Source organism: Phascolarctos cinereus, unplaced genomic scaffold (genome assembly GCF_003287225.1).
Source record: "Phascolarctos cinereus isolate Bilbo 61053 unplaced genomic scaffold, phaCin_HiC Scaffold_4;HRSCAF=312, whole genome shotgun sequence".
Taxonomy (NCBI): Eukaryota; Metazoa; Chordata; class Mammalia; order Diprotodontia; family Phascolarctidae; genus Phascolarctos; species Phascolarctos cinereus.
Window position 1 is genome coordinate 465,806,562 of NW_027555847.1, and position 21,623 is coordinate 465,828,184.

Here is a 21,623-nt window from a genome sequence, read left to right on the forward strand (position 1 = left end):
ATAAAGAAAGAAAAGACTGCTGAGATTAAGTTTATTTTAGAACAATGTCACTTCCAGGTCACTGAAATTACTCATATGGCCTTGTTGCCAATATACAACAGTGACTGACTGCTTAGTAAGTGTGAAAAAAAATGATTAAACTATTTCAGACGGTGGATGGTTGACTTCCAAGAAGAACAAGTATCACTTGGGGGTTCGGTGGGGGTGGGGAGGCAACACAGGTCATAGGCCATAGAATTTTAGAGCAGGAAGAGACTTTGGAGATTATGTTTGGTGAAGTTTCTTCATGTATTATTGAAGGCGGTTTGCTAATTAGATTCTGGATCCCTAGAATTTTCTCCTGAACTCTGAAATGCGAGGCAGCTGAAAGACCAAAACTTTGGGGTCCTGCCAAAGCTGTTAACATACTACCAACCTACTGAAGGGAAGCAAATGGATTTCCAAATCCCACCAAAAGTTCCAGGTTTCTACACATGGCTCTTCCCTTTCTAGAGATGTGAAAAGAGGGAGGGAGGAAATAAGCATTCATGTAGTAGTGCCTATTATGTACCAGACATTGCTAAATGCTTTTTTATAAATATTATCTCATTTGATTCTCACAACAACCCTAAGAGGCAGATGCTATTGTTATCCCCATTTTACAGATGAGGAAACTGAGGCAGACAGATCTTAAGTGACTTGCCCAGGATCACACAGCTAGTAAGTGTCTGAGGCTAGATTTGAACCCAGGTCTTCCTAACTCCAGGCCTGGCAATCTATCCACTGTGCCACTAATTGCCTCTGGGAGCCTACGTATTCCTCAATTTGGATTATTCTTCTATAATTCAAACACTATCTATGTACATCATATTACAAAAATACTCATAGGCAGTTCCTTGGTGAAGCCAGATATAATGGAGGAGAGGCTCCAGAAATTCCTAAAATTTCAGAGATTCTAAACCTATAACAAACAAAATCTTCAGTGTGCTAAAAAAAATGATACCTAGAATATCAACCTGGCAGAGTTGTTCTGAAACTAAAGGGGGATAATCTATACAAGGTGTTGACCACTGAGCAATCCTGGGACCTATGACAATCAGTTCTCTTTAGGAAAAAGGGTAAATAGATAGCAAGACACTAGATACCAAGACTTTATTCCACATCTGTAAGCCCATAATACCGCAGTTTGTATTATTAAACAGGTTAGCCACATGAACCTTTGTATGGCTGGTCTATCCGGAGCTGAAACCACTGAATAGAGTCACTGTCCAACTTTCCGATAGCTGTTCTGAGACTGGGGTCAAGACTAATCTGCCTGGGACCCAAGGTAGAAGATATGCACCAGCTGGCAATGCCTCCAGTGAAAACAGCTAACGTTTACATGGTAATTTAAAGTTTGCAAAAGCACATTACATATACATTCTTGCTTGACCCTCACAACAATACTGTGAGGTAGGTTCCAAATACTACTCCTATTTTGCAGATAGGGAAACTTGGGCTGAAAGAAGTGAAATGACTTCCCCAGGGTCATACCTTTAGTAAGTGTTTGGAGCAGGATTTCAGTTTTCCTGACACCAACTCCAGCATTCTATCCACTAGGACACTTAGCTGCCCTCTGAATTAATCCAGAAAACCTTTAGTCCAAGAGCCCCAGATCTGTCTTAGAATGTCTTTTATGTTCTCTATGACTGGCTTCTTTGATCAAGAAACTACTAGGCTATTGTAAAGTGATGCACCCATGATCTAAATCTCCAAGAAGCAATTGGCCCTGACTTTGTCTCCATTGGCTTAAGGATGACCTGGGGCCAGGCTGGAATCATACCTAGGATGGGCCACTGGTAGAAGTGGATTGCCTCACCACACTTGGCTCTCCTCATCCCTAGAAAACCTGACTTTTCTTAGGGGAATATTTTGACATGGACTTCAATTCATCCTATGTCAGTAGGTATGAAAGGCAACAGAAGGGAGTCAGGCTATTAATATTATTCCTCCCAAAGGAAAGTATATAAATAAATCAGATATATTTGTTTCTCTTGAATGTTGAAAAGAAGCTGTTTACAAGTTGAATCACGAAAAGCTGATGAGAAGCTTCTCTGATATCTGAAAAATGACTGATTTTTAAGAATTTCCAATAATTCTGTCATAGCTCTAAATATTTCTGGAACCCATTTTGGGGAACTGCCTCTAGTGCTAGTTTTATAATAATAATAATCATAGCTAGCATTTATATAGCACCTGAACATTTGTAAACCACTTGATAAATATTATCTCATTTGACCCTAACAACAATCCTGGGAGGTAGGTGCCACCAACATCCCCATTTTACAGATGAGGAAACCATGGGAAACAAAGGTGACTTTCTCTGAGTCACATAGCTAGTAAGTATCTAAGGCATGAATTGAACTTAGGTCTTCATGACTCCAGGCCCAGTGCTCTATCCACTTGCACCACTTAGCTGTGGTTTACAAACCACATTAATCATTTTTAAGCATAGTACAGATAATAGAAGGAAATGTATTTTTTTAGTGTAAGTGAAAAAGTCTGTTTGAGAGTTAATTGTTATAGTAAAAATTCATATGTGATTAAGCTCATGTGCAGAGTAACTTTTGTTTTGGGAATCAGTTTCTTTAATTATGGCCAGGTAATTAAAAAACTGATTTTTTAAAAACCAAATTTATCTACTTGACTTTCTACACTTTGATATTTAAAAATATGTACTCCCTCCAATAAAACACACTGTAACCCACCCATACCAACCTATTTTACATAACCCTTGTTGATGTGGTCTCATGACTCCTCCATAGGCAGATCTATCCAACCTTCTCAGGGGTCTCAACCAGAACTCTTGACATAGTATGGATGTCAGTGAAGCATGTGGGCCACCCATGAGGGTCATCCCTTATCCTCTGGGATTACTGGGCCGCTTCCTTTGCCAAAGAGACATCTCTCTATGTCTCATTGTAGTGCAGAGGCGACTCTAAGTTCTAAAAGACAATACCAGGTTAGCACAAGCTCTGGCAGATTCTGTCATGTTGAATATGGTCCTGCCAACAGACTGTTTTCTGAGGGCCATATTAAGTAAATTGAAAGAAGTTCATTAATAGTAGTGTACTCACTTGGTGACAAATTCTTTGGCCTCACACCCTCTAGGTGATCACAGATGAAAGAAAGGAAGGAGGGAAGGAAGGAAGAAAGAAAACCAAAGAAAGAAATATGTAATATGAACATTATCTTACACTTTACCACTTGCATGCATTAACTGACTATTGTCACTTCTCTGGTGCTGTGCATGAGACACGACAAATCTGAGTCCATATTCTAGTGCAGGCTTGATAGTCTCGGACCCTGAATTTTGGTTTGGAAGGACCAAAGGAGGGGCTGGACTGAAGGAGAAACAGGTAGCTCTATTAGTTGGTGCCAAAAATGCCCCAATGAATACCTACGTACCTATGTACACACAATCTACCCATAAACTCTCCCATAGTGGAAGAGTCAATATGGTATAATCAATAGAGAACTAGCCTTAGACTCAGGAAATCATGAATTCAAGTCCCACCTGCTACATACTGGCAATGTGACCCTTAGCAAGGGTCAGCTGCTTGAGACAAGTCTCTGAGACTTGAAGTTTCAGTAAAGGTACTGACCAGCACTGGCAGAGGGGGTTTCCTATACTGATGAAATCACAGCTTTAGTCCCCATTCCTTAAGGTAAAAATGTCCCTACCCATGTTTGCCTTATTAGTTTTCATCTTATTTTAATCTCATAAAAATTTTGTGTTTATGGGGGAAGAGAAACTATAGCGTGACTTTCTCTGGTCCCAGTTTCCTCTGCCAAGCCCACCTCACAAGGACAACCAGAATAACATGAATCAGTGCCATAATTAGACAGGTGCAACTAATGATCTCCAGAGACGGATGATGTCCAGGCCCACAGAAATAAGACCAGAAGATTTTAGCTGAGGAATGTACCCACTCTAGGGGCTTCTCTCTTTCTTATCCCTAAGGGCTGCTTGGCCAATCAGAAAAGAGAAATGTGCAATAACAACATCCCCACCTCTCTTATGATCTCCCTCCTCATCTCTGCCTTCTGGCTTCCCTGGCTTCTTGTAAGTACCAATTAAAATCCCATCTTGTACTGGAAGCCTTTCTCAACCTCTCTTATTTTAGGCTTCCCCTCTCTTAATTATTTCCTTCTTATCCTGGATATAGTCTTTTTATACATATCTGTCTGTTCTCTCCCCTATTAGATTGTGAGCTCCTTGGGGGCAGATACTGTCCTCTGCCTATTTTTCGTGCCCCTAGTGCTTAGCACAGTGCCTGGCACATTGTAGGTGCTTAGTAAATGTTTGCTGACACCCCCACACCATAAAGAGGCAGTTACATCTTAAAGAAGTGCTCCCAAGTAGGTGGTGAGGCAAGCAGAAACCAGGAAACCACAGCACCACGGCCCATGATGCAACTTCCAGCCTCTGACAAAGAAAAGCTAGATCCATGGCCTGGAAGCTAAAGATACTGACTCCTGTGTAGCTTCACAGATTATCTGCCCACAATCCTCTAACTTTACCCAAAAATTCACCTTGAGGATGACAGTTGACAGAAGTCCATTTCCCATATTTCCCATTTTCTTGTTCTCTTAAAAGAGAGACCAGAGAGTGACGAGGTACCCTTAGAGCTAGGCCCACTCCTGACTCTTGGTGATCATCTTAAGCCATTCTAAACAGAATAGTCTTAAGGACCTTCAAAGAAGGAGTTCCATATTCTTTGTAATTTTCAAAAATCCTTAGTAACTTCTGAAAACACTGTGAGATGGGTAGAGTGTTCTACAAAGATAAGCTATTATTGACATAGAATCTCAGAGCTGGAAGGGCCCCAGAGGTCACCCAGTACACATTATACTGAGCACAAATTCTGTCTTACAACATCCTTGGCAAGTAGTCATTGAGACTCAAGGTTCTTAAGTGACAGGAAACTCACTACCCCACAAGGCAGCCCATTTTCAGACAGCCCTGATTATTAAGCAGTCTCTCCTTAGGTCAGAACAAAATCAGCCTCTTTGCCAACTTGCATCTACTGCTCCTGGTTCCACCATAAAGATGGTTCACTCTAGCTAATCCTCTGAACAAAACTCAAGCTTGCTCCTCCTTACCATTTTCTCATTGGAACAGAAAACAACTGCTCTCTACCCCTCTTGTGATACCTTTTCATTAGCTACAAACTGTCTTTGTTTCCCCACACCACTCAGTCTTCCTCTCATTTCCAACCTAACAAGTCAGTTTTTTTATCCTTTCTTACAAAGGCTATCTTTCCCCAAATTTAACTATTTTTATTATTCTCCTCTAGACTTGCTCATGTTTTTCCATGTTTGGATCTGTGATCTACCAACTAGTACTGGTCTTTAAAATCCTTCCATGCCTTCCCATCCTATAAAATTCTTGCCCATTTCCTTCTGTAAATCCTTCACAGAGGCAAGGCATTCAATATGCTAAACCAGAGGCATCAAACACATGGCTGGCCACATGCAGCCCCCAACATTCTTGAGTGTGGCCTAAACCAGACTAAAATATAATTGGGAAATATTTAACAAAATAAATAAAAATACAATAAAACATAGGTAACATTACATTTTAAAACCAAGTCATTATACTGCCTCAGGGATTCTTATGTACAGATTAGCGGCTCTGGTTTCTGTTTGATTTGGACATCACTGTGCTAGGTAACTTCCTTGAATATTTTCACTGTATTGAGGGTAACACTATAACATAACACATTTAAAGGACAGTGCCCCAAGTGAAATACTTCAATGAAATCCTGACCATTGAGGGTTAACTCAGGGTACCTATATTCTATACACCTAGTTATACATTGTACTATTCATTTTTTCAGTCAATAAGCATTTATTATGTATCTACTATCTATCCAGGCAACTAGGTGATTCAGTGGATAGAATGCCAGGCCTGGAGTCAGGAAGACTCATCTTCCTGAATTCAAATCCAGCCTCAGACACTTACTAGCTATGTGACCCTGGGCAAATCACTTCACCCTGTTTGCCTCACTTCCTCATCTGTAAAATAAGCTGGAGAAGAAAATGGCAAATCACTCTAGTATCTTTGCCAAGAAAATGCCAAATGGGGTCACAAAGAGTCAGATATGACTGAACCATGTATCAGACAGTGCAGGCACTAGAAATATAAATATAAAAGGGAGACAAGACAGTCCTTGCCCCCTAGGAAACTTACATTCTACTAGCACCATCTTTATTTTTAAATCACAATACTACAGTGCCAACTCATATTTCCTGTAGTCTGGAGCCTGCTATGGACCTTGAGACTTTTCTGCCAGTTTTGTACAAAAATGACAAGATTCCATTTGGTCTTTGTTCAAGAGAGTAAGGAGATTACCTGAATCCCAGTTGGCTCTCAGATTACTACAAGGACAGGAATGGAGGAAACAGCAGGAATTAATTCTCCATGATGTATGGCCAATGAAATAAAATGTTTGTAAGCCACGTAGCAATTTAGGAGTCAAAACTCAGGCAAGTAATTTAAATTCCCTAGGCTTCAGTTTCCTATTTAAAAAATAAGAGGATTGGACTAGATGGTCTCTGAGACCCTTTTCAACTTAGATCTAAGATCTATCCAACTAAGATCCTATAACCCTTGATTTTAATAGATTTGTCCCTGATCAGCCCTGATCCTATTCTTTAGAATAAGATTAAAGCAAAAATATCTACCACAAAAATTATTTTTAAATTCCAGATTTTTGCATTTATTCAATCATAGGTCCAAGTTGGATAGGACCTTAGATGCCACCTAATCAAGCATGTGCTGGGGAATCATTAACAGCTGTCTCTACAAAAAAAAAAATACAATAAAGGACTCAGGCCATACTTTTAAATTTAACATGCATTATTAGCATTTTCTCTATTGCTTTTTAAAATTCAGACAATCAACAAAACAATAAATCAAGCCCTGATTTATAGTGTTTACTGATTCCCAAGGTATAAATGCTCACACTGAAAATATGATGATTGGCTCTTGGGAGCCTGTAAGAGCTAGATCCAGCACACCACTGTATCTACTTCAAACTCTCATTTTACAGATGAGGAAACTGAGGCCTGGAGAGGTCAAGGGACTTGCCCAATACCACATAGGTAAGTGGTAGATCTGGCATTTGAACTCAGGGCCTGTGATTCCAGATTCAACCTCTGAAGTTCAACATTCTTTATCCTCCCCTCCCCTACGATCTTCCCTTCATGTATCCAAATGATAATATAGTTTACAGTTGGCTCTGAAAAACAATGGACTTGCCAAGTGTCTCTTTTACTAAGAGCTTCCAGATAAATGTGAGCAAAACAGTCAAACAGCCCAGGAGCCAACGAGCCATGTCTTCTGCAGGCAGAGTCAAACAAGATGTCTCCTCCTCTCTTTGCACAGTCAAACCGTCCAGGATCAGAGTATACTGCTTTGGCTTATACTACATAGTTTCAAATATCCAGTGATTCTGAAAAGACTAATTCTAACCTTTAAAGTCATTTAAATTTTTCAGTTTAAATTTTTTTGGAATTCTCATTACCAGAGGTGAAAGAGGAAGAAGAGGAGGAGAGGGAGAAAGAGATGAAGAGAAAGAGGAAGAGAGAGGGAGAAGGGAGAAGGAAAGGGGGAGGGAAAGAGGGAAGAAGAAAGAGATGGAAGAAAGAAGAGGAAAAGGAGGAGGAGGAAAAAGAAGAGGGAGAGGGAAGAGGAGGATAGGGAATGGAGGAGGAGAGGGAGAAGAAGGAGGAGGTAGGTGTTGGAGAAGGAAGAAGAGGAGGAGGTGGTAGAGAAGGGGGAGGAGAAGGAGGAGGAAAAGAAATGAGTGAGGTTTGTTTATGGAAACCAAAACTTCACAACAGATGGGAAAAATTTCACACCTGAGTATCTTCTAAAACATGACCTCATGACCTGGTGACTAGAATTAGACATTAGAAATTCACTCTCTTTCATGGACTGAGATGTCAAACCTTCATGTTATAAACAGAGACCTCAAAATATCTTGCAAATTCACACAATAAACTAAATTGGAACTGGAACATTTTACTAGACAAAGTGTTGTCCAAAATTACATGGATGTAACACTGATGCATAAAAAATTTAAGAAAAATATTTTAATATGTGTCCACATATAAAATATAGCCTTCAAGCTGCATGGAAGGAAAAGACTTCAAAACACATAAACAGACCTCAAAGAAGAAATCAAAATCACGTGAGAACAGAACAAGGCACATAACTTTCCCATCATCCTGTCTGCTACTAGAATTCTACTGCATATGGTCTCAGTGAGCCCACTGAAGATGCATTTGCATCCTTATACATTTTTCAACCACAAAAAGTCATTTTATCTACCTGTGCAATAGAAAGCAGAATAATAAACATAAAAAATAGCAGGATAGTAACTTGCCCCAGGACTATTTCTACTTCAACTCCACCAGATAAGAAGAGAACCATCTTCTACCATCATCATAATAATAGTTTATGTTTATCTAGTGCATTACAGTTTACAAAAATCTTTCTCTGTGAGGGAGGCAGTGGAAATACTATGATCCCATTTTACAGATAAGGAACTGAAGCTCATATGAGAGCTTATCTGACATACCCTAACAAGTCACAGTTGAGAATTGGAATTACAAGTCCAATCTTCCTTCTACCTGACTATTCTGTAACCTCATTTCAGCCATATGTTGTGTTCCATTAGAAATTGTTCTCTTCCTAATTTCTCCATTTAGGCTGACCAAGAAACACCAAATATTGAGCAGAAATAACAGCTGTAGTAAACATGGGGAAAATCTTCCTCACCGAGTTATCCCAGAGAATCCCTTCTCTCCCCACTCAGGACATCTTTCAGAGATGTGGCAGGACAGAAACCAGGGAGGTTGGGCAAGAAAAGTGTCCATCACCAAAACGCAGATTCCCAGCAGGGTCACTGAGCAGCTGACCTCGCCTTGGGAGTTTCAAGTGCAGGTTGTGGACAAGGGCAAGGAGTCCAGGAACTTACCTCTACAGTTCTGCATGTCTCTTCCAGCTGACTGATTATTCCCTGGACTCGGTCATTGCTTCCCACGAGGACTGCAATGCCATCGCTGAGCTCAGACTGGGGAGAAAAACAACAGTGATTGATTCCAGTACATGGTCACTGATCCCCATCCCATGGAGGCACAAAACAGAAGCCAGGCACAGAGATGTTAGACACACACACACAAGGGCGTCTCTATAGCTTGCTCTTGATCTCTCAGGGGAATAAGGAAAGTTTTCGTACAAGTTCCCTGAAGATGATAGCTTCTCCTATGCTTCATGCAGGTAGCTAGGTGACCAGGTGGATAGAGAGCCTGGAATCAAAAAGTTGTTGTTGTTGTTCAGTCATATCTGACCCTTGGTGACCCCATTTTGGGGTTATATTGGCAAAGACACTGGAGGGGTTAGCCATTTTCTTCTCCAGTTCATTTTTACAGATGAAGAACTGAGGCAAACAGGGTTAAGTGACTTGCCCATGGTCACATAGCTAGTAAGTGTCTGAGGCCAGATTTGAACTCATGAATGTGAGTCTTCCTGATTCTAAGTTCAGTGCTTTATCCACTTTATCATCTAGTTGCCTCAGAGTTAGGGGGACCTGAGTTCAAATCTGCCTTCAGATATTTATTAGCTTTGTGACCTTGGGCAAGTCACTTAACTGTTGTTGGCCTCAGTTTCTTCAACTGTAAGGTAGAGATAACAGTACTTGTCTCCCAGGGTTGTTGTGAGGATCAAATGAAACAATGTTTGTGCAGTGCCTATCACATAGTAGGCACTTAATAAATAAATGCTTATTCCCTTTTCTCTTTTTACCATAACAAGCCAAACTGAGTCCAATCACCTGATTCAAGAATTGTCAGGTCTGTAGATATACATGCTATTTGGGAGCTAAATTAAATAAGGACATCCCTCAGTCCAAGTCTTAAGGTATTTTTATTTTATTTTCTCAAGGCATCTATGTTGCCCAAGCATCTCCTCCTCACTAAGGGAGTAGCTCCTTCAGCTTTACTCATCCTGAGTCAGGCATCGTGGCTTACGCTTATAGTCCCTGCTCTTGGAGTAGCTGAGGCTGGTGGACTGCTTGAGATTAGGAGTTCTGAGTTGCAGCTGAGTGGATATCCACACTAAGTCTAAAACCAATACAGTGAGTCTCTATGGGCAGAAAGTTATCAGATTGCCTAAGGAGGGCATGAACTGGCCCAGGTTGGAAAAACAGAGCAGGTCAAAGCCTCTATGCTGACCAACATTAGGATTGGGCCTATGACAAAGAAAGGAAGGAAGGAAGGAAAGAAGGAAGGGAGAGAGAAACAGAAAGAAAGAGGAAGGGAGGGAGAGAGGGAGGAAGGAAATTTAATCATGAGGTTAACTCTATCTCCATTGTTCTTTTCATGGTGCTATTCAGTTATAAGCACAAATCTGTCTTCCACAATTACTCATGTAGCCTGGTCATTGTCATTCACCCAGGATAAGAGACCATTTTCAAAGACTGGGTAATAAAGAGGGTTCTTTCATGTTCCTACTCATGAAGTCATCGAGTTGCTTAGAACATGCTGAGAAATATTTGGCAATCAGTTGGTTAGAGAACGGTGTGAATAAGGACACGGCCAAATCTTCCCATGGTCCAGTTAGCCTCTCTCTGATCGATGGTCTAAGTCTAAGCAGTCATAGCACCGGTGGGATCACCTGATCACACAGAGGAAGCCTGGACTAGATAGTAAAAACCAGTCCTGCTCCTGAGGAAATCTAATACTAATGATGGTTATCTTTATACAGTCCTCCCTTCCACATTCTGACTTTCCCCATTGCAATTTCAATGTATCTCAGATTGGCATAAGAAATTAACGGAAATTTTGGGGGGAGTTTTGCAGAAGCCACAGATGACACGGGAAGGCCAGCAGACGACACAGAGCCTATGACAAATACTTAACTCAAATTTCACAATAACGTACTGTAAACATCCCATAAAAGAAAAAGAAAAATTCAGACTACTGCTCTGGCATGAAGGGAGGGCCAAAAAATATGCAGATTTTCCAGCTCATGACGGGCACTGCTCTACTAGCTCCAGCAATGTGGAAGGGATCACTACAACATATAGAAGACAATGCATCAAAGCGAAGCTAATAAAATAGTCACTTTTAGAAAAGAAAGAGACAAGAGAGTATCTGTGAGATGTGGTACAGCTAAATGAATGCCAGGCACATAGCTCTGACACCTACTAGCTGTGTGACTATGGGTAAATCTCTGAACCTCTCAGAGCTCCACATAGCTCACTGAGACTACCAATTACAGAGGAATTAAGATCTTTAGAGAGCTAACATGTGACAGCCGAACCCCAAGTGTGGAGTTAGACAGAGGAAAATCCTAGATTTTAGATAAGTTTAAATCCCATCTCTCATAATACCTGTGTGATTCTTAGGAAGTCACTCTCAGTCTGCTCATCTGTAAAGTGAGGGGGTTGGGGTAAATGATGCTCCGGCTTCCAGCTCTGAGCATTTTCCCTGACTGTTCCCCATGCCTGGAATTCTCTCCCTCCTCATCTCTGCCTCTTGGCTTCCTTCAAGTCCCAGCTAAAAATTCCACCTTCTACAGGGAGCCTTTCCTGACCCCTCTTATTTCCAGTGCCTTCCCTCTTTTGATCACTTCCTATTTATCCTGCACGTAGCTTGTCTGTACATAGTTGTCTGCATATTGTCTCCTCTGTTAGTCTGTAAGCTCTCTGAGGGCAGGGGTTGTCTTTTGTCTTTCTTTGCTCAGTGCTTAGCACAGTGCTTGGCATATAGCAGGCAGTAAATGCTTGTTGACTCAACTATATCTATTATTCTATTAATGTTGGCTTAGAATTATTTACTTAGTCCAGTTCTTGGGCAATAGGACTCAGAAAAAAATTGTTAGGAAAAAAAAACATTCATAATGATTTAGGCATTAATTACAAATTGAAAACTGTGATGTTAGTGTGGTTCTGAAATAGCTTTGTGTGGTGTCAGTCTGGTTCTGAAATAGCTTTGTCTTCCAAATTCTGTTTTCCCCTTTGACCTGGCACATAAGAGAGCCATGCTTCAGGGATAGAATAAAACTATAGTTTTAGTACTAGCTATATTTATATGGCATTTCTTGTATCTATACTTTTCAAGACTGGATTCCCAAGAGCACTGGATTGCAAGTCAGAATTCCCAGGTTCTCCTCTTGGCTCTGCCACTAACTAGTTGATAAGATCATAGATTTGGAACTAAGGAGAACCTCAGAGGTCATCTAGTCCAACATCTTCATTTTACAAATAAGGAAACTGAGGCCAACCAAGACAAAGTGATTTTCCAAGAATTACCCAGGTCCTCAGACTCCAAATCCAGTATTCTTTCCCTTGAACCATAACAAACCACCTTGGGTAAACAAAACACTTAGTTTCTCTGGGTTTCAATTCTCTTATCTATACTACCAGAAGTGCAGACCAGGTCAACCCTAAGGTTCCCTCCCGCCCCAAATTCCATAATTCCACAATTGGTCATGAGAGTGGCAACATTCATAGGGGGCTAGCCTTGGCATCAGAAAGACCTGGCTGCAAGTCTTGCCTCTGACATACATATGAGCAAATGACCATCAGCAAATATATGGGCAAATGCACAGGCAAATGATCGTGACCATGGGCAAATTCCTGAACTTCTCAGTATTCTGGGCAACTCTCTGAGACTAAACCAGTGGTGCCAGACTCAAATAGAAGCAGCAGACACTAGATTGTGCATAAGGATTTCTGTGGCCTGCACACTGACTTAGAGCACCACATACTAAGATTATCTATGCTCTCTGATATTTTTACTTATTATGTTATATATTTCCCAATTACATTTTAATCTGTTTCTGCTGTCTCAGGGAGTGTTGCCTGCAGGCTTTCTGTTTGACAGCTCTGCTCTAAATTACAAAGGACTTGCTGTGTTTATTAAAGAGGCAACATGGTGTAGTGGATAGAGCACTGGACTCAGTTAGGAAGACCTGCGTTCAAATGATGCCTCAAATACTAGCTACGTGACCCTGGGCATGTTCTTCCATAGTGTCAGTTTCCCAGTTTATGACCAAGAGAGGCATAAGGACATAGATATTTCATCTAATTTTAAAGCAAATTTTGGCTTATCCTTCTTTTTTTTTCAACTGGGTACCACCAACTCCAACTGTCCTCTATTTGCAGGACCTAGAAATGAATGGTAAGTAGCCCTTGGGGGAGAAGCTTCCCCTTAGTCTTTTTTCAGCCCTCTGTCCCCAACTTAGGGGATCCCACTGAGACCCCACTGAGGTAACCAGGTGGGAAAAGTGACATAATAGTTCATACTCCTTGGATGAGCTGAGAGGCACCAAGTACAAGTCTTCAGGCAACATGGAAGACCACCAGCCTTACCATCTGCTCAGCCACTTCTAGACCTTTAAGCACTGTTATCCGACCTACTATGCACCCACCCTAAGGGCCCCTAGGCCTTGCCATTCACTTCATAGGCTTCAGACTTCTGGGTCTTTCCATTTGCCCTACAGCTGACTTTACCTATTGTCTTCTCCAAATGTGAGTTATATAATCTTGTGGAGAGAAGAAATTGTCTTATATTTTTTTTCTTTGTATCCCCTGAATTTAGCAAGTGTTTGACACAGTGTAAATGTTTAGTAAGTGCTTTTTTATTCATTCATTTTTCTAGCCCTCTCATCATTTCAGACATAAGGTTATGGAGGCCCAGAGAGGTCAAGGGACTTAACCATATTCACACAGATCATTATCAACACAGCCAGGATTTGAACTCAAGTCTTCTGATTCCAAATCCAATGTTTGTTCTACTACACCAAAGTGGCTTTTTGAGGAAAAGGGAATGCATCTTTCAGTTGTGACTGATATAAAATGACATACAGTTGGCGGGGAGCATAAATACCTCTTTTTTTGCTTTCTTTCTTTCTTTCTTTCTTTTTTTTGTTCCTAGTCTGCCCCAAGGGAGAGCCTAGATTTTCCTGGCCCTGAATAGGTTAGTTCCTAAAAACTTCCTAGCCCAGGCAACCACATCATACTACCTAAATCAGCAGGACTCAGCCCCTCAGGAAGCTTGGCCTGTAGCAAAGCTCATACCTGCCAAGCTTTCTGAACTTGCTTTCCTTCACAGTCTGGGTCCCCCTGACCTGCAATATTGGGAAGTAGAGGCTACAAGGCGAGGTTACATGGGGAGAGATGAGATGGAGCTATGGCTGTCCTTACTTACTTTCTGCCTCTGGAAAACATGTGTGAGGGGAGCCACCTGACAATCTTTGTGAGCCCCAAAGACCTTGCACATGGAGCAGGTAGGTACTTCACAGTTCAGGCAATAAATGTTGATGCGCTCATCTTCATGCTCTTCACACATCGGCTGCTCTGACTTTCTTTCTGGCCTGTGAAAGAAACATTCAGGATAAATATGCCCCCAACTTCCACTTTTCCAGGAGTAGACTGGGGCACTGCAGATAGCCCAGCCCTATCCCTGTGTCCCCTAGACTCGTCTAAACAGCTGTCAACAACACGCCACCTACTATGTGCCAAATGCTTTACAAATATTATCTCATTTGGTCATCACAGTGGATACTATGATTATCCCATTTTGCAGCTGAAGAAATTAGAGGCAAAGCAACTTGCCCAAAGTAACAGTTAGCAAGTATCTGAAGTAGGATTTGAATTCAGGCCTTCCTGATTCTAGGAGCTCAGGAATATTCTGGAGACCTTTTTATACTAACAGACTACTCTCCCACAGGCCCTTCCCCAGGAGTCCAGAATTACATTCCCTATTGTGGTCAATGCTAAGACCATGCTAAGTCAATAAGTTCCTACTATGTGCAGGCTCTGTGCTAAGGATACAAAAAGAGGCAAAAGACAAGTCCCCGCTCTCAAGGAGCTTATGTTCTAATAAGGCAGTCAATAAACATATACAAAAAAGTCATATACAGGATAAATAGGTAATAATTAACAGAGGGAACACACTAAAATTAAGAGGGGTGGGCCAATCAGTGCTGTGAGTTTTGATTCCATGTCTCCTAAATAGAAGTTTCTTTTTTCTCTCACTTCCTCCTCCCCACAAACAAAAAAGGAAAAAAAAATCCTCATAACCCATATAGCCAAGTGAAGCCAATTCCATTATTGTCCATGTCCAAAAACATACGTTTCTTTCGGCACCCTGATTCCATCACCTCTCTGGCAAGAGGTGGGGAGCCTACTTCCTCTTCAGTCCTCTGGTTATTGCAGTTAATAAAAGTGGAACATCTCCCCATCCCAAGTCTCTCGTCCCTTGAAACACTCTCATCCTTCTCTCTTGTCAGGTAATTATTAGCTGAGTGACCTTGGACAATCACTAAACCTCTCTCAACTTTGGAGGATAACAATAACATGTACCTCTCACAGGGATGTTGTGAGGATTAAGTGAGATAATCTGTGGTCTTATGGAAAGCTCTTAGAAACCTTCAAGTACCATGTTAATGCCAGTTACTATTATTGCTGTTATTATTTCACTGCAATGCCCAGATCTCAGTTTAACCAACAGTTTTAGAGACAAAGGTTTTCCCAAGGTTGCTGGCAGGCACACACCTCTGATGACTGAAGTCCTACTGTGCTAGTTCATCAGTGCAATGACCTTGGGCTTCCAAGCTCATGACAACAGAACACAAATTCCACAATCTGGAAAGGCTTGAAGGAAGGGCCCAGAGATGAATTGTGCATTTGTCATCTGATGACTAGTCCAGCTAAGTCTGGAGAGGTTCATCAGCAGAAGGTTGGCTACCAGGTGATGATGAATCTTTTGGCCAGAGCAACTCATAAAGCCCACCTAATAAAGAGTGGAAGGCTTACAATCTGGAGCTAGGGAGGGAGTATGGCTACAAGTAAAATCATGGATCCGTGGCGGCGGGGGGGGGGGCGGGCGGGCGGGAAGGAATAAGCATTTATTAAAAACTTACTATCTGTGAAGCACTAAGCTAAGTGCTTTACAAATATTATCTCATTTGATCTTCACAACGAGCCTGGGGTTTAGGTGCTAATATTAGCCCTAATGTACACTTGAGGAAACTAAGACAGACAGAGGTTGTGACCTTCCAAGAGTCACATAGCTAAGCAAGAATCTGAGGCTGGATTTGAACTCAGGTCTTCTCGACTCCTGCGCCAGCACTCTACCCCAACGGGCCTTCTAGCTACCTCATGGCTCTCCAGAAATATCAGAGATTCATCCCTGATGAAGACACTCACCAAACAAGGAAATAACCAAAAGACTAGGAGCCCAAGTGAAAAAGGATCAATAAGCATTACCTCTATAATTACCCTCCTGGACTTCTCTTCTCCTCTCCTCTTTTTTCTCTCCTCTCCTCTATTCTCTTCTCTGCTTCTTTTTTTTTTTAAACGGGATCCATAATTGCATTAGTATAAGGAGCTCAGCAACTGCTCTGTGACTACAGCTTTAGGAAGCTGCCTAGGAGTACTGAGAGTACTGAAAAGTACTGAGTCTCAATTTTCTCAACTACAAAATGGGGGTACTACCTACTTCTCAGAGGATACTGTGAGGCTCAAATATCTGGTGTTTACCAGTGCTAGTTCATCAAGTACCACAAGCTTACAACCACAGATTTCCATATGAAGAAAATTTATTATTATTATTATTATGGGTTGTTGCTGTTCAGTCATATCCGATTCTTCATGACCCTTATGGGGTTTTCTTAGCAAAGATACTAGAGTGGTTTGCCATTTCCTTCTCCACTGGATTAAGGTAAACAGAAGTGAAGTAACTTGCCCGGGGTCACACAGCTAGTGAGTGTCTGAGGCAGGATTTGAATTTAGGTCTTCCTGACTCCAGGCCAGGCACTCTATCCCCTGAGCCACCTAGCTGCCCCATTATGATGATGATGATGATGATGGTTACTGATTCCTATATGAAGCTACAGGAATATAACTACACATGCCTAAAAAATTTTTAATTTCCTGATTAGATCTTTGTCATGCACTTATGAACCAAGGGGTCAAAAAAAGGGGTTCCCCAAGGTAGAAATAAGCATGATACTTTCCATGAGTTGCCTTGATTTGTCATTCAAAGTAGTCCATCTACTGGCTGTGCAAGGGCAAAGGCAGAGGCAGCAAGAAAGACATTAAGGCATATTTCAAAGGCTCTATTCATAAGAATGGGATTATCTATAAGTAATCTTGAAATTAAACCCAGGAGAGATGGGCATGTTCACCTTTTAGGCAAGAGCATAAGGTAGCATATTTTTATTATATCTATCCACTCTCTAATCTTCCTGTTCCCCTCCCCCCCAAAGTAATGTCAAAGGGAAAAAAATGACAAAAACGTGAGAAAGGCCAAATAATTGAGGTAATCCTACTGTGAGCAAATGATCTCCAGTGAGCATCTACTTGAAAGGTCCTGGGCAGCTAGATGGCTCAATGGATAGAGTGCTGGGTTGTCATCCGTCCTTTGTTCTCAAAGAGGATCATGACATCAGAGAAGTGAGGCTATGACACGCAAGAGAAATGGATTTAAGCGAGGGAGGGCTGTGCAAAGTCACCAGCCTCACATTCTCCTCTGGAGTCATTTATTTGGGTCCAGTGGTCAGATATGGATCAGAATGACTGCAGATGCTCCTGGATGCTGTGGGAGACCTTGGCCTTTTTAAGCTAAGGTCTTCCAGACTATCTTGCCTTTATTTGTACCCTCAATGCTTGGCATGGTGCCTGGCACATAGTAGGTGCTTAATAAATGTTTATTAACCCACTGACCATAGTTTCAAGGTTATTATTAATGCCTGGTTAATTATTAATTTCCTTGCCACCACCACTACCCTCAGCTGTCCCCTGAATTATATTATCTAAGAATAATATTAAGCAAATAATTTTGTCCTACGTCTTCAAAGTTACTTAATGCTCAGGTCCTGCTCTGGCTATGTGACCCTGGGTGAGTTACTTAACCCCTTAATACCTGGGGTAACTCTCTTACAAGCAAGTTTCATTGAAAACACTGATCCCTTTTGACAATCCTGTGACTTCATTGGAGGAGAAAACTCTGGAGACAAAGCTTCTTTTACCAATGTGAATCTACAACTGTTCTAAAACCCAGTTACTTGTCCAGGGTCACACATATCTAATAAGAAAGAACTTAATAAATGCTTGTTCAACTGAACTGAGCTAAGTAATAATGACAACTTGCACTGATGTAACACTTTAAGGCTCACAAAGCACTTTTTCACAATGAACCAGTTAGTACTAGTATTATTATTCCTATTTTTAAAATGAGGAAATCATATAGTTAGTATTGAGTATATAGTTACAGTATATAGTTAGCATTTATATTGAGAAACCTAAATATGGCCTGTCATATACTCATTTATTTATATGTTGTACGTATATTTCAATGGGAAATTCACTGGATCATGGCTCTGTCATTTACTAGCAGGGTGACCTCAGGCATGTCATTTAAGTTCTCTGGGTCTCAGTTTCCTCATTTGTAAAATGAAGGAATTGGAGTGGACGATCTCTGTGGTCCCTCCTACCTCTGCATATTTGAAGATGGAAAGAGGAGAGGATTTGAAAAGGTCCCTTCTATACAATTTCTTTATGGTTTAATAATGGCACTTGTTCATGTTTGCTTAAAATCTTAAGAGGTGAGGGCTTATAACACTTTTTAATTCAATTCCATCAACATTAATTCCGTGCTTCTGTTGTGGCATGCCCTGTCCTAAGGACACAGGACGTTAAGATGAAAACTGAAATGTCCTGCAGTCTTTAGTATTCTCCTCCAAAACCGAATACCATTAATAAGTCATTTCATTCTCAAGCAGCACAACAGCACCACGATCAAGCTTTGTGGAAGACATGAAGCTTGGGGAGGCAGCTAACACATGGGATGACAGAGTCCAGACCCAAAGCAAGTAAGTGCAGGTAACGGTGTAGAGAAGTGAGCTCAGTCAAATAAGATGGCATTTCATAGGGATAAACCAAGTTCTACACTTGGGTTCCAAAAGTCATTCCAAAAAATAGAGCACAGGGAGCCACAGCAGGCATGAGGTCCTGAGAAAAAAGATCTTGGGATTTTAGATGACTGAAAGTTCAGTGAGGCAACTCTCCCTCCCCCCACCCCCAAATCTAATGGCCTACTAGGCTGCATTAAGAGGTATAATGTCCCAAATGAGAGGGTAAGAGTTCTGCTATACTTTGCCCGAGTGGTCTCCCCATCTAGAATACCATCTTCACTTCTTGGCACCAGGTTATAGGAAAGATATAATAGACAAGCTGACATGTCCAAAAGAGGGCAACCCAGATGGCAAGAGAACTGGAGAATGAATATGCCATACAAGGAAGGGCTGAGGGAACTGGAATGCTTAGCATGGAGAATGGGAGACTTAGGGGAGTACATGACAGCTGTCCTCACGTATCTGAAAGGCTGTCTTATCGAAGACAGAATAGACTTGTGTTACTTGGATCCTGAAGGCAACACTAGGGACAGTTGGTAGAGGTTGAAGAGCAGAAGATTTCAGTTAGATGTAGTATATAAAGCTTCTCACCAATTAGGGCTACTCAGAAGTGGAATGGATTACATCAGGAGATAGTAAATTCCCTGCCATTAAACATCTTCCATAAAAGAAGGCATAGGTGGTACAATGGAATATACTGGGCCTAGAGTTAGGAAGACCTGAATTCAAATCCAGCTGCAGATACCAACTGGCTATGTGACCCTGAACAAGTCACTTAACCTCTGTTTGCCTCAGTTTCCTCATCTGTAAGATGTAGATAATAATAGCACCCACCTCCTAGGTTTGTTGTGAGATGATTGTAAAACACTTATCATTGTACCTGGCATATGGTAAGTACCACATAAATGTTAGCTATTTTATTAACATATTACTTAATGTTTGTTTCCTTCTTTCCTTTCCTCTAAAAGACTGAATGGACCTATATGTACAAAAATATTTATAGCAGCTCTTTTCTGGTGACATAGAACTGGAAATTGTGAGGATACCCATTAACTGGGGAATGGCTGAACAAGTTATGGCATATGAATATAATGGAATACTATTGTGCTACAAGAAATGATGAGCTGGCAGACTTCAGAAAAACCTGGAAAGACCTGTATGTACTGATGCAGAGGGAAGTGAGCAGAACCAGAAGAACACTGTACACAGTAACAGCAACACTGTGTGATAACCAACTTTGATAGACTTAGCTTTTCTCAGAAAAGTCTAAAAGACTCATGATGGAAAATACTATCAATATCCAGAGAAAGAACTATGGAGTCAGAATGCAGATTGAAGCATACTATTTTCTCTCTTTTTTTGTTTTTTCTTACTCGTGGATTTTCCCTTTTGTTCTGATTCTTCTTTCACAATATGAAATGTGGAAATGAGTTTAATATGACTGTACATCTATAGCTTATATCAAATTGCATGCCGTCTTGGGGATGGGGTAGAAGAGGGAGAGAAAAAATTTAGAACTCAAAATCTGATACAAGTGAATTGGAAACTAAAAATAAGTAAATAAATAAATAAATAGAATTTTAAAAAAAATTATGAGTAGGATGCTCTCAGAAAAACCTAGACTTACACGAACTGATGCAAAGTGAAATAAGTAGAACCAAGAGAATATTGTACACAGTAACAGCAATATTGTAAGATGATCAACTGTGAATGACTTAGCTATTCTCAGCAATACAATGATCCAAGACAGCTATAAAAGACTTATGATGTGAAAAATGCTATCCATCCATCCCCAGAGAAAAAAAACTAATGAAGTCTGAATACAGATCGAAGTATACTTTTTTAAAACTTTTTTTTTATTACTTTTGGGTTTGTTTTTTTGGTCTATGTTTTGCAACATGACTAATATGGAAATATCTTTTGCATAACTACACACAAATAGCCTAGATCAAATTGCTTGCCTTCTTAATGAGGGTGGGCAGGGAGGGGGAGAAGGAATTTGGAACTCAAAATAAAAAAAATGTTAAAAATTGTTTTTACATGTAATTGGGGAAAAATAAAATATTAAACTAAAATTTAAAAATGAACAAAGAGAAGACTGGATGGCTACCTGTTGAATAGGTTGTAGCATGAATTTTCATTCAGGTAAGAATTGGACTAGATGATCTCTGAAATAATTTCAGAGAAATAATTGAGATTCTGTATGTTCATTAACCTCCTTTATTCTCTTGGGAGTAGTACCTACTCTCACTGGACAAGGCTAGCCAGGATAAATATAATATTTTTTAGTATATAAAGCAGGTGATAATCCTTTCTCAAGATTAATGCCTCATCAGTGCTAAGGGGGTCTTTGTTCTGACATTGAAAACATCTCCTAAAAAATGTTCCAATTTACCTGGCCACTTTAATAGCACTTTAAGGATCAACTGATTAAGACACAGGCAGGCACACATTTGAGCTATGCCTTAGAACTTGGCCTTTAAAAAGTAGTCTAGAGGGCCAGGGAGAGAGGCATGGAGAGAACCAGAACTGAGATGGCTAGAGAGAAGTTGATCACGGACCTACGGATCCCATTTCCCTTAAAGGGAAGTCCTTCTAGGGAACTATGTAGTCTAAAGAAAGTAGGGAATCACACAGCCCTTAACATGGCAGCAAACAGAGGCAGTGG

At 40.8% G+C, this 21,623-nt stretch overlaps 1 protein-coding gene across 2 annotated transcripts in view; it reads right to left on the reverse strand.

Annotated features, from left to right (window-relative positions):
• Positions 1-21,623, reverse strand: part of TRIM55 (tripartite motif containing 55) — a 76,655-nt gene that overhangs the window by 52,201 nt on the left and 2,831 nt on the right. For both annotated transcript variants that reach the window (XM_021002122.2, XM_021002120.2), the window contains exons 3-4: positions 14,245-14,410; positions 9,009-9,104 (exon numbers count right to left, since the gene is read on the reverse strand). In XM_021002122.2, coding sequence (XP_020857781.1) covers positions 9,009-9,104; positions 14,245-14,410 — 262 coding nt within the window. The remainder of the gene's footprint in view (positions 1-9,008; positions 9,105-14,244; positions 14,411-21,623) is intronic.